This window comes from Vigna unguiculata, chromosome 2, assembly GCF_037176805.1.
Source record: "Vigna unguiculata cultivar grain cowpea cultivar isolate G323 ecotype 2 chromosome 2, ASM3717680v1, whole genome shotgun sequence".
Lineage (NCBI taxonomy): Eukaryota > Viridiplantae > Streptophyta > Magnoliopsida > Fabales > Fabaceae > Vigna > Vigna unguiculata.
The window spans coordinates 36,706,833-36,720,569 of NC_140793.1; the positions used below are offsets into that span (position 1 = coordinate 36,706,833).

At 29.7% G+C, this 13,737-nt stretch overlaps 2 protein-coding genes across 4 annotated transcripts; both read right to left on the reverse strand.

Moving 5' to 3' along the window:
• Positions 1–1,196: 1,196 nt before the first annotated feature.
• On the reverse strand, positions 1,197–8,674 carry LOC114174673 (cyclin-T1-4-like). Of its 3 annotated transcripts, none has more exons than XM_028059499.2 (7): positions 8,501–8,672; positions 7,570–8,119; positions 7,334–7,415; positions 6,881–7,015; positions 6,384–6,559; positions 1,774–1,919; positions 1,197–1,506 (listed from the first exon to the last, which is right to left on the reverse strand). In XM_028059499.2, exons 2-7 carry the CDS (start codon positions 8,112–8,114, stop codon positions 1,475–1,477), a joined length of 1,116 nt encoding a protein of 371 aa, XP_027915300.1. In that variant the 5' UTR covers positions 8,115–8,119; positions 8,501–8,672; the 3' UTR covers positions 1,197–1,474. The 3 variants fall into 3 exon arrangements, 1 of the variants encoding a protein (XP_027915300.1); XR_003602696.2 differs by lacking the exon at positions 1,197–1,506 and adding an exon at positions 2,173–2,529 and having other exon boundaries at positions 1,779–1,919; positions 8,501–8,674; XR_014986387.1 differs by lacking the exon at positions 1,197–1,506 and adding an exon at positions 2,173–2,675 and having other exon boundaries at positions 1,779–1,919; positions 8,501–8,674.
• A 4,225-nt stretch (positions 8,675–12,899) lies between these two features.
• On the reverse strand, positions 12,900–13,371 carry LOC114173772 (Low temperature and salt responsive protein family). The gene is made up of 2 exons (XM_028058361.2): positions 13,179–13,371; positions 12,900–13,035 (listed from the first exon to the last, which is right to left on the reverse strand). Exons 1-2 carry the CDS (start codon positions 13,257–13,259, stop codon positions 12,952–12,954), a joined length of 165 nt encoding a protein of 54 aa, XP_027914162.1. The 5' UTR covers positions 13,260–13,371; the 3' UTR covers positions 12,900–12,951.
• Positions 13,372–13,737: the final 366 nt, after the last annotated feature.

Sequence of the window (13,737 nt, forward strand, 5' to 3'; positions counted from 1 at the left end):
AAAGAAAGAAAAACACACATAAATTTCACTCCACAATAAAAAAAAAATGTGTTAAAAATATATATCAATATATATTATTGGATAGTAGATATAAATGAAAATGTTAAAAATAGATTAAAATCACTGGTCCGTAAATTGCAGATTCATGGTTCAACTATGAATGAGTTTTTCATCTTCTTTTTTCTTTTGAAATGGGTGCAATTTTTTATTTGATTTTATTAAAATCAATATATTTAAATAAAATATACAAATGAATAAATTATGTTTAAGGAATAGTTCTGCTTTCTAAACATGATTTTAACTGATGAGAAAGAAGTTGTGTTTTGAAATTATAACTTTTAATTTCTTTTCTATTCGCAAAAATCAGGTTTCAAACAAATGATTTGAATTTTTTGTTAGTTTCTTTAATTATATAGAAGTGGAACATAATATATACAACTTCTTTCTTCAATTTTCATACATTTTTTGTATTTTTTTATCTCATGTTTTTGAAATTGTATTCTTAATGCCCAATTTTTTTTTAACACTTCACTTTTATTGCTTCTTTCTTGTTTCATTTTTTTTTCTGTTTTTAAAATTTTGGTATAAACTTGTTATTTTATTTTAAATTGATTTTTAATAATTTGATTGATAAATTTGACTTTTTTTTTATTTTTACATGCCATTTTTTTATTTAAAATTATCTTTTTAACAATTCGACTAATTGATTAAAAGTTATTTTTTATTTTGATCTTTTTAAAACTAATTTGATTATTAAAAGTATAGATATAAATTTCATTTATTAGAATATATATATATATATATATATATATATATATATATATATATATATATATATATATATATATATATGAGTATTTTAGAAAAGTAGAAAATATTTTAATATTTAAAATTTAATTAATTAATGAAATTATTAAAAATATTTCAAAATAAAAATATATTTATAAAAAATAAATTGAAAAAAAGAAAAAGCAAAATGGAACTCGTCCAGGAAAAATACAACTTCCTTAAAATTTAAAAACAAAAAACAAAAAACTTAAATCGTAGACGTTAATTATCAGTTTTGTAAAACGTAATAGTAGCTTTCAAAATACGACTTTCCTCTTGAAATTGTCCTTCAGCAATATGATTATCTCATTTTTGTAAATTTTTTCAAATTGATTCATTTTGGTTAATATGAACTAAAATTTCACTAGTTTTGGTCAGGATAAAAGTTTAATTTAAGAATTTTGGTATGCATGATTGCAAACAGTGCAGTGACATTTACCACTAACTTGGTATATACATGACGTGAGATCACAGGCTATCGACAAATCAACTAAATGAATACAAAGGATTCACCACATATTCATGTTGAACATAAACAGTAGAGACAATCTATGATGGTTTCCTTCAGAGCCATTTTTTAAAACACCAAACATCACCATACTCTACTCTGTACCTGGAAGCCACTATAACCATCTCCTTTATAAATTTAAACCAGTTCCATTAGTTGCTGCGAGATATCTGCACAAAAGTTAAAAACAGTATTAACTAAAAAGCATGCCTAATCATAACTTCTCCCAGAATTTTTTGACAAAATGATTTGGCATGCATGTTAACATTTAGATGCGTAAGTGGTCCTAGCACTAGCACTTTATTCCATTTAATAACTACCGTTGAATCTGGGAAATTTCTGTCATAATTTCTTAAGAAATCAAAACAGTATAAATTAACGATGTTTAAGAGAAAAGGGAGAGAGAGGGAAGGAAGGGGGAAGTGGTTGCAGAGTACCCCGTATAATGGATGGTGTTGCCCCAAACTCCTGCCAGATATTGTGATTAGCAGTAAGATCAATTTTCAGAAACTTTGAAGCAAGATACGCAGCTCCAGCAGCAATATGGTAGGGTTTATACTGAAGCCATAGAGAGCTCTGAAGACTGCAAAACAACATTTTTCAGATTCAGAAAATCACATTAGACGCGTGCGTTCTGCAAGCATCTCTTAACATACATTCAGAGATATGCAAATCGTAAACTATCACAAGCAACAAGAACAGAAGATTCTTGTAAAACTTCACACATGTTTTCACCATATCTGAGATCATGCCAACTATTTAAATAAGAAACAAAAGCTAGATAAGACGTACAAAATTGAACATTGATTCCAACTGCAAAACACAAATTTACTTACTTTTCCTTACCAACAAGGCAGCAACTCACGAAGAATATTATTCCAAGAATCTCTGCACAATTGCTGATAGAGTACCAAACTATAGCATTATCTTATACTCATTTAGAGAATTATTCAGATTTCCAGGCCAAACATGCTGTAGGGGCTTTAAACTCCAGAAATCTATGTAATTAAAATCAGAATGCATACACAGGGTGCTGCACGTTGCAAACAATTGAATCTTTCAAAGCTAATGCCAATGCAACATCTTCTGCTCTACATTTGGATCGGGACAGCCTTGCTAATATGGGAATCAGAATGCTTGTGATGAATGCATCCTATTCTGCACTACTGATTAACTCACTAAATCCTCTACCACTGTCCATATTGCAGGTGCAAATTGTAAGTTTAAGCAACATTACACAATTCAGAACATCAAAAAATGGAAGGAGAATTTGATTTATCCTTTCCCAACCGAAAGCAAAGTAGACTAGAAAAATCTTCATGATAATTTTAGTGCAAACCTGCAGCTAATCATGGATAAATAAGTCTACCTCTGAATAATCTCAAGATAGAAATTAATATAAAAAGATAAAATCCAACTCTGGAATGGAACCTTCCTTGAAAACATAAGTCACTAGGTTCACAAAGTCCAACACTAATCTACCAATGCTCCAATGAGCATGTCAAATTCAAAGAACTAAAGCTTCAATGTACATTAAAATCAGCAAGATGTGAAACAGCGTGAACAATGAAAGAAGAACGGGACAACATCTTCAAAACAAACTCCAAATCTACAAATGTGAATCGTGAATTGTGGAAGTTAAAGTTTTTTCTTTTTCTTTACCGGTAAAGTTACCCTCGTTTCCAAACCCATCAAACCAATCTTATATCTTCCATGTGTTAGTTGGGGGAGTTGAATGCAACCTTTTTTCCACATTCCCTTCCAAGTTTACTACTAAGCCAACCTTATATCTTCATGGAAGTTAAAGTAAAAAATAAAACTTAAATACGATAAGTTGGCTGCAACATACATTTCCAGATTTATAAGGAAATGGACAACTCGTTGTGAAAATTACATGTAGTTCATGAAAAATTAGTGTTGGAATAGGAGGATGGTTTTCGAAAGCCATGGCTAAGGATCCAAGAACTCTCGAAATCATATTAAGGGATGAATAGAGAAAATAGAGAAAGGGAAATTTTGTATTGATTATACTGAATTTGTAGAAGTGATGAGCTTATGCTTACAGCAACTATATACAGCCTGCAGAAGTTCATCTAACTCACCAAATCAGTTATAACAACAACCTGACAAATTTCGTTAATTATAGTGTTAGGAATTTAGGCTTATTGAAACCAAAGGTAATATGTATACGTATAACCTAACAGCTCTCCAATTAAGGTTTTCAACATAAATACTTTCTTCAGCAGCCCAGGTTCATCTAAAGAAAGATTTAATCAAAACCATGGGCATACTTCCTGCCGCAGCCTAGGTTCATCTAAAGTAAGATTTAATCAAAACCATGGACAACAATTGCCCAACTATTGAAAGTTGATCCCACGATAACTATAAACTAAAAGCATATTGCTCAAAGAAGGTGAAATTATAGGTTCTGGGTGACAAGATTCTATTGTTTTGTTACTATTCCTATTGATTTCTATAATAACCGGCAACCGTTTCCCATGTACTATTGCAAACGATGGCCAGTTACACCTTCAAATGCGCATTACCATGAAATCTTAATGACTAGTCTTAATGTCAAAAGACAGTGAGATTACAAGTTTTGATCAGATAGAAAATCCAAAAGCCGACATTAACAAGAATAGGGTATCAAAGTGTGCTAAAAAAAAGTCAGGTCTAAATCAAAAATGAAAATCTCAAATGTTTCGACATATATTATCCAAACGTAAAACACCCATGAGAAGGAAATAATCCGAGTGAGTAACCAAAAATTCAAAGTGGCTAGAAAAGTGAAGGGGATTGAATTGAGACACCTTGCACAAACTCAAGGATGAGCCCTCCAAAATAATAAAGGAAACAGTTTAAAACAAGAGGATTTTATCAGCATATTCAAACTCAAAAAAGAGTTTCGTAAAAATCAACTAATCATCTAATAAAGCAGGTTGAAAGAAATAAACAAAAAACTAAGACAGAGGAGGAAACATAGAAGGCAACCCAGTACATGAGACTCCCATAGTAGGGGCTTGGGAAGGGTATATACATGGAACATTACTCCCGTAAAGGGGTGACAATCTCCAAGGTAACATTTTGAAAAATTATAGGCTTTCATTTTTTTTTTCTGCTTGTTATATTTAAAGTGCAAAGATAATCTATTTGACCTCATTAAAAATATATTATTTTCTCATAAAAAAAAATGGTAAACTTATTTGGCTGAAGTTATCAGAATAAATAACCCACAAAGCATGGAGGGTTTGTCAGAAAATCAGGGTCAGAGGAATAGTATTAGCTATCTTGGGCTGCCAAAAGAAAAGTTTCTTAAAACTTATTTGGATAAAATTATCCGTAAGCATTTTTGAAAGAAGAAAACAAAAGGGAAAAAAAAAAAACTTCTCTGTAATTAGTTTATGTAGAAGATAAAAATAGATTTTTGGAGAAACTAACATGAGAGAAGTTTTACAAGTAACATGCATAAACAAATTCTAACATATAATGTTTATGGTGAATTAATTTAATTTTCTTTCCAATTATATTTTCTAAGAAGTACTTAAACAAAAGGTTATCCAAATTCGCGCTTAGGGTATAGCACTTCATTAGATTATCAGCAGTTCACTTTCAGATGTCAAACAAATGCTCCATGAACATTAAGCAGCATATCAAACCACCAGCAAAAAATGGCATACGGGCTAGCATGATAATAATGTGAAGATCCTGCACTATATGCATACCAAAAGAATCAATACCCCATGAAAGATTTATTGCAAAGAGCAGTTGCTCTAAAGAAAAATATTAAGAAGAGAGACACCAAGGCTACTAGTTCTCTAGACCTCAAGAAAATATGCATTATGTTTTTCAGGGCAATTGCTGTTACATTATACGAACCAAGTCAAACCAATAAAAATGGTGTCTAAAGAGGACATCAGGTTGAAACAATACATACACATGCAAACCAAAACAGACTGAAGGGAATGGAGGTTTATACGTATTTGATGGGTTATCTGCACCCAAAATCTAGCAAGTCTATTAGGCTTAAGGCTTAAAAAGGAGAGGAAATACAGTGCTGGAGAGTAGTTTGTTTCTGAAGAGAATTGATGTATAAGGGGAATCACATAGGATCGTGTCATCTGTATTTGTGGCTTACAACTTGGGTTATGTATGAAGTTTCTCCATATCACGGAACTCTTTATTTTCCCTAATTTCTCTTTTCTTTTCATCAATAAAATATATTCTCCCAGCTGAACAGCATCTGATCCTATAATTTGATGTTTTCATTAAGATGCAGCTGTGAGGAAGAATCCATTGTGTGCAAACTTGTATGGCTTCTCAGTGAATTGACACTTTAGACACTCATGTGGCAACTGTTCAATCCATTCTCAATCAGGAGGAAGTACTAGTGCATAATCATTATTTGACACGGACGGGAACATAAGGTACAGCTGAATGATCACTCAGCTGAGCTGGTTTCCTTGCTGACCAGCATTGAGGATATTAGGAAGTCCTCTGGCTTGACATTTCAAGGTGTCACAAGGATTACAGTGCCAAAAGAAGAATTTGTATTCCTCATCAGTCAGCTCAGGTGTCATCAATGATTGCTCCAAATACCTGTTGTCTTTTGGTAAGTTGAACTTCCACCCTCCTGTACAGAAATGTATTTTCTTGTGCAAGAGACACCACAAAAGCTGTGACTACAACTGGCAAAAAAATGGATGGAGAGATTGAGGGAATGTCATGGCTTTGTTCAAGCTGATGATGAGGCAGAACAAGAATTGGACAGGGAAAGGCTCAAATGAGCTCCTTTTGACTAATATGGTAATCATCATACAGGGAACCTGTTCTTGAAATCAAAGGTATTTTTCCAGGAGGGAACAGGGAATATGCGTGGACAAGTTTGAGATGCTTGCCGCTCAAATAAATGACATTTGAATTTGATTGTGGGCTTGGGCATAGATAACTCATTAGTAACAGTACATACTTGGTTCACAAAATGAGTAGACAAGCAAACATACTGCTGCGATTGCAGGAAGTATAAGACCCAACAAATATGAAAACTCACCCTTTGCTGATCAAGTTCAATGCCAGATTCACCAAAATAGTCTTTGATGGGCCTAATTTGTCAAGGATAGATGTAAGAGGTGCATATGGATGCTGCACATTGAGTTCAAAATTTAGAGTAGTAAGCAGCAACAGCTCAGCCTCAAGCACCCGATCATGATACTTTTCAAACCAATCCTGAAAAACAAATCAAGTCAACATTAGTGAAAATTAAGCTTAAACTTGTTCCAAAGAAGAACCTGCTCAAGATTCTTTGGTAATGGAGATTATTTTAGAAGCCTCCAAGAAAAATGTTGACTGACTTGAAGTAACATGCTGCTGAAATGACACACTGTGCCTCTAAAATTTTATTGAAGATCAGCAATCATATCCATGAGTAACAGACGTAAATTATACATCCACATGAAATTGATAAAGGTTGTAATTTTTTTTCCTTGTCTCATACCAGCATGTTACCAAAAAAAGTGACAAAATGTGCATATTTTGAAGTCTACTTACAAGAGGAAGCAGATAACACAGCAAAGTAAAATCCTTTTTATATAAGATTTCACTGGATGCTCGCAAGACACTATTCAAAGGGCATGGTGTATCCTCTGACTTTCCAGCAAGAAAAAGGGCAGCAGTAGAAATTAACTGTGGCAGAGCACAATCAAAAATTAATCAAACCACATGTTGACCATAGAGTCGCAACTTGGAAAAACAAATGTCAGTGCATATTTGTTTAGATAAAATAAATCATATAAGATATTTCATGGAAATTATCCCATCAGAATATTTTCTGTCTGAACCTTTTTTTCAATTTATAATAGTGTCTTCTGCTGTATAATTTTTGACAAAAAAAAATATTACTCATTCTATCAAAGAAGTCTTATACTACTAATGACAGTTGGCAAAAAAAAATATTGTAAGAAATAAAGCAGGTATTCAAAGCTAGAGGGTAATTAGACTAACAAATCTGTCATGGCAAGCATGAGATCTTCGAACAAAAAAACGGTGGCACAGAACCATGGCTGTCCCGATGGTAGTTTGAGGCCTGCAAAGGAACATATCAAAATTTACACAGGTATAAGACAAACTATTAATTTTTAACCGCAGGTAACAATATCATAAACATATATCCAGTAATTTTATGATGTTAATTGTTTTAAAAACAACACCAAGCATGCGACCTGCAATGTGAATCTTACAAGTTAAGCCACATCCCGAGATTTTGAATGAAGGCACAGTAGGAGTAGCGCAAGTGTGTCTCGTGAAGTACATCAATACCATCTTTTCTTGATGGAGAACATTTATCAATCTCATCCCTTGACATAAACACCGGCTCTTTATCTTCAAATATAGAACAATCAAGCTTGCATACCGGTGATATCGAGGCATCAACATTGGATCTTGAAGGAGGTTCTTGAAAGTTAACGGAGGTAGTGGGGATATTGCTGTGGACAGTGGATGGAAGATAGTGTTTCTGGTTGTTTTCCCAACTAGGAGTTGAATGTTTTCTCCTTTTCAAAGATGAAGGCACAGCATCGTGCTGAACATAGTTGCCGTAATCAAAATTGTGAACATTAGCATAGAAATCATGTTCTGCCCAGTAGTGATTACGAATATCATAATTCCCATGATGATAGTTGATCCTGCTTCGCTTCCGGTTGCCATTGTTGTTGTTTCCATCAAAGGTGGGACAATGACCACCATGTTGATATCCTTGTGCTTGCAGATTCCTTCCAAAAGACATAATTCCTGCAAAACCACAATAATCACCTGTTTATTGATGAAGACTTGTTTTATTTTCCAAATCTTTTCATATTTCTTATATTCTACAATAAGCGACCTCTGCAATCAAATTCGTATGTCATAATGCCACCAACGAAATTTCAACAATTTAGAGTCCAGACCGAAAACAAAAAATTCAGAGACTGAACATCCAATATGTCTTCCCAATCTTATATCACAAAACTCAGAACATGAAATTCCTGAATGAAAGCATCAAATGGCACAGAGGACCAAAAACTGTGGAATTAGACGGTGGAAATATCATCACCGTTCACATCTTGTGGAATGTAAGGGAAAAAAACGATGGAAAAAATCCAAGATGATAAATGAGAATGGGTGAAGATGTACCTGAATGAGCCGAAGAACAAATCTGATAATATTACTACGAAATAAACGTTTGGATATTGGAATTGGAATGAAAATTCAGAGATTCAGAGTCATAAGAGAGATTGAACAAAGAACAGCTTGCGCTGCGCCTCTTAACAATTTGAAGATGAAGACGAAGGGCAACTCGAATAAAAAACAAGTTAACTTCCAATTTAGTTCAGGAAGGCATGCAATGTTAGTTTTTTTTAGTTAATTACTATTTTTTTTTTTTACTTCTGGAATATTGGAAGTAATTAATCGTAATGTTCCCAACAAAATTACTTATTTTTAAATTAATTTTGTATATTGATGTTAATATTTTTTTAGTTGATATATGGAATAATTATAGGATGAGTAAAAACAGGGGTAGAATTCTAATAAAAAAATTAGAATTTTATAAGACTTGAAACTAAGATTTGGAAAGAAAAATTATAATTTTTATTCTAACTTGGTAAAAGATGTTTGTTTTAATATGAAAGTTCATTCAAATTCAAATTTAAATACAAATTAAAATAAGATTAATTTAAAAAACAAACAAAATTACTTCTTTTTAAAAATAAAATAAAATAACTGAATAGTTAAAAAGAAACCAAGTGAATCAAAATTATTGACAATTGTTGAAGATTTAAGATTAAAAAGTTTATTAATGAACTTGCATGGTAATTTCAATCAAATCCTAACATAATTTTCAATTATTTCAAATATTTTAGTATTTTGTTAACAAATATTAACGAATTTACAGTTGAAGGAGTAGGAATATTCATGACTTTACCTGATTGGATTCAAGGAAGAATCTCTGCCAACAAAGTTGCCCTTTCCCTTTCATTGATAGGTAATAGGATTTGGATTTACTTTAACAGAAATAAAAATAAATATTAGGAAAATAATAAGCGATATATTTTTCTAAATTAATAATAAGACAAACAATATTTTCTTGTGGATAAGGCCTCTTAAACTAGAAAAAATGGAATCCTGATGTTTAGCATTTTAAAAAATATAGCTGATTAAATTAACAAAAAACATTATAATCCATAATAATAAAAATGACAAAATGTAAGCATAAGTTGACGCCCAGAATAATTAATTAATTTGGACTTAGCACCTCTTATAATATAATAGTATTATTAAAACTATAAAAGTTGAACGAAAGAATATTATGATAATATAAGTATAAATTTTGTATAGCAAAAATTTATTTAATTAAAAAAATTAAAATCACGTGTTTAAAAAAATAAAAACATCTTTGTCTAAAAAACGAATATTATTAAAGATATATTATTATTATTATAAAATTAAATATAAATCATTTTTAAATTTTTACTGTAAATAGTTTTTATTTATTTTGTTCGTAATTTTTTAGTTAAAATAATAGTTAAATTAAAAAATAAAATTGATAAAAATAATTATTTTAATAAAAATATTCACAAAATAAAATTGAAAAATAAATATTTTGACACAGAAAATCCCATAAGGTATAGATAATACGCAAAAAATTTTAAAATTAAAAATACTTTTACCTTCAAAACACTTCAGAGGAAGAAAAATATATAGTATTTTATATGAAATTTAAAAACGGTATTGAATTTTATCTAAAATATATTTCACAGGACGAAAAGATAAAATATAAATTATTTTAATTTAAACTCATATTTAAGTAAAAGTAGTATTTATTTTATGGACTACAAATGTATAAATTATGTCATTATAAAAGATAAAATAAATAAATAATTTTATTGTATAAGTTATATTTTAGGTCGTTTAGGCTATGATATAAAATTGTATTTCATGTTGAAAAATATTTAAAAATATGAAAAAGAAAATGAGGTGACAAAAGGAAGACAAAATGAAGTTGTAATTGTTTAGATGGATTTTGTTAACCAACTTGTGAGTAGTATAAGAATTACACTTTTAAATGAAAGATGAGATTTGGAAAAAATTAAATAAAAAATAAAAGATTAAATACGTTTATGATTTTTAAACTGTAAATTAAAATAAAATTTAATTTCTTTCAAATTTTAGATTAATTTGGTTTCCGTTTTTGGAAATGAGTAAATTTATTTATGATTTTTAAAATGTAAATTAAAATAAAATTTAATTTCTTCTAAATTTTAGATTAATTTGGTTTCCGTTTTTGGAAATGAGTAAATTTATTTATTTTAACAAAATTTTGTTATATTTTAAACGTGTTTCTCAATTAATATTAAAATACAAAAATGTGTAAAATTGTGTAAAATGGTACAAACAAATCATATGATATCATCACATTTAAAACATAAATTAAACTTAATAAAATTATGTTAAAATACCTAAATTCACTAATTTATAAAGTTACATACTAAAATGGATAAAAATTTCAAACACATACTAAATTCAATTTTCATTAAAAACTAAGGAACAAAAAATATATTTAATTTTTGAATTAAATACCAAAATTAAAAAATATAAATTAATATTAATTACTTAAGATTATGTATATGCCATTGGAAAACAATATAACATACAATGAAAAATAAAATTTAATATTTGAAAATGTTTTGATTTTGTCTATCAGAATGTGGTTTAAGCTTTATAATTATTCAAACAAAGTGATATATTGATATTTGGGTTAGACCATTATATTAAATTTCTTTATAAAGATATATGTATGCAAAATAAGAAGTTAGAGGTAGCTATATGGTTTGTGAGAGTGGTAGATCCTAAACAAATATTTATGTAAAAACTGAGTACTAAAAATCTGAGAGATTGCAAGGCTACTGTTTCTTATAGTTATAAACTTTGTGGATCCATAAAAAAGAGTTTAGCAGACTTCAAAATCCATTTAATACAAAACCCTAATTTCAAATATTTTTTTTTAAGTTATGATTTTATATTAAAAAAATAATAATTTATTATAGAAAAATTATTTATAGGTATGGTTAATGTGGTGTTTGTTGGGATCACAACCAGAATAGTTTTATTTTATAATGACTGTGGTTGTCTTGTGAAGAAAGCATCGAAGGCAGAGTCATGCCACCAGTAATGGCACGAATCCTGCTCTGAATGCATATGCCTCCATCGCCATGGATTGAGATTCGATTTAAAATCAACTGACAACAGTGACAAGAAACTGCAATGGGTCCAACGTTTACAAAACCAAACCAACTATGTTGTTCTGCAGGATCAGGAAAATTTTAATTACTACAATGCTACAAAATTTATTGTTTTTTCCGCTAAAATCTTTCGCAAACACAGTCACACGCAAAACCAATTTGATCATTGGCCTTCAGATCTGCAACGAAAAAACTGACCCTACTAGTCTACTGCATGTTTCACTGTGTACAACCAGGTGAATCTAGAATCATCTTCACACTCTTTGTTACCTCTAATTACATCTTTAATCTTAACTTTGTTAATTAATTTCTAATTATCATGATTAAAATGAGGTATTAAAGTTATATTTTATCTGAATGAATAAGTGGGAGTCAGAGTTTGAGTAATTAATATAGTTATACAAGTTGTTGACTTAATCAAGAAAGGTACATAAAAAAAAAAGAAAAACAACTGAAAGGGACAATTAAAAAGAAATGAGTCCCAAAACTAATTTTAGTTTCTACAAATTTTAAAATTTTAATTTCTAAAAACATTAACTTTTATTTCATGTCTTTAGAATGAATTTGTTTTACAAGGGAGATTAACATGAAAATACATTTCTATAGTGTTTCCAAAGTTATATACTTGGTGGTGGATAATTCTTAGAAGATAATCAATTTTTATTTTTTAAAAGATAAATAACAAATTTTGCTTATGGTTATATATAAGAGATGGTAAGTCATATTGGTGAAGAAATCTTATGCTTTATAATGATTATATTTACTTTCCATTTTTTTATATAAATTTATTTGTGTCTCTCAATATTTCCGGTTACAGGCAAAACTAAAACTTTCCCAATCCTACGTCAAAACCACGAAAAAACACTTGTATAAACTTGCATACATGTTTTGTACTGAATATATTAGGATCCTCCTGATACGTTTAAGCAGATTTACAAGAAAAGAATTCAATAAATCTACCTATTCATAAAGTATATATATATTTTACTTAATTTACTGTTTAAATAAATTCAACCAAATTATAAAAAAAATTGAAGAACATAATTGTTTAGTTCAGTGGATTAACTATATTTTATTTCAATTGAATATATTAGGGTAATGCTTTATCAAATAAAACCTCTCATCTCCCAAATTCTATGCATCTTCTCACAACATGAATTTAGATACAATACTTTTAAATGATACCCAAATGTTTAGAAAGTAATTAAATTATACTATTGCTCCGAATTACTAATGTATTCATCTGATCCATGTTAGAAAACGAAAGCGAAAGTTAAAAGTGAATAAACACATTATAAAAGCAAACTCATATGTATTATGAATAAAACAGAAATAATATTCATATCACGCAACCAGTACATATATGGCATATATCATCCCAGGAAGGTATCCCAGCAGCGTCAGCACCAGATCTATCCAGAACTCAATCTGCATTGTCCCCAGAAACAAAAAATTACATAAATCAATTCAATCAAACAACAAAAATATATATATAAAAAAAAACATAGAAACATAGAGAATGGAACAACTAATGATAAAGAAGGAATTAGAAACAAAGAGAGAGTGAATACACCACAGCCATAACGGAGGAAAACACCAAGAGGAGGTATAAGGATTGCTAATATCACTTCAATAAAAGTCTCAGAACCCATGATCACCACTTTAATTCTCTCTTCTTCAACTTTCTTGCTAACAGTGAGAAGAGGAAATTCAATCAGATCTGTGTTGTTGAAGAAAATAAGAACGGTTACGGTGGAGATCACAGTGGCAGAATTGTAGCACATAAAATGACACGTGTGTTGGAGAAGTAACAGGTGTTTATATTTCCATTAGTTAGTACAATGAAAAATTACATCAAAACACTATATATTATAATACTGTATACATTAATATATAATTGTCTGGTATCTTATATTTTTCATATTGAGTTGAATATGATCACGAAGTAGATATTTAGTAAATATTATTAAAATTAGAATTTTGGTTCAATTATTGAAAATGTACAACTTTATTAATTGAACTATTAATGCAGAAATATTTTGTAGAAAAAGTGATAAATATTGGGAGCATAGTAGTAAGTGTGAAGAAGAGAAAAAAAAAAAAAAAAAAGGCCCCATGTGTTTGGTCATC

Excerpts from the sequence above, each read along its gene's own strand:
- LOC114174673 (XM_028059499.2), bottom strand. The coding sequence starts at position 8,114 with ATGTCTTTTGGAAGGAATCTGCAAGCACAAGGATATCAACATGGTGGT. Across the intron at positions 6,560-6,880 it reads TGTGTTATCTGCTTCCTCTT|GATTGGTTTGAAAAGTATCA; the intron begins GTAAGTAGACTT and ends TTTGTTTTTCAG. Across the intron at positions 1,920-6,383 it reads TTGAACTTGATCAGCAAAGG|TCTTCAGAGCTCTCTATGGC; the intron begins GTGAGTTTTCAT and ends GTTGTTTTGCAG.
- LOC114173772 (XM_028058361.2), bottom strand. The coding sequence starts at position 13,259 with ATGGGTTCTGAGACTTTTATTGAAGTGATATTAGCAATCCTTATACCT. Across the intron at positions 13,036-13,178 it reads TCCTCCGTTATGGCTGTGGT|ATTGAGTTCTGGATAGATCT; the intron begins GTATTCACTCTC and ends GGGACAATGCAG.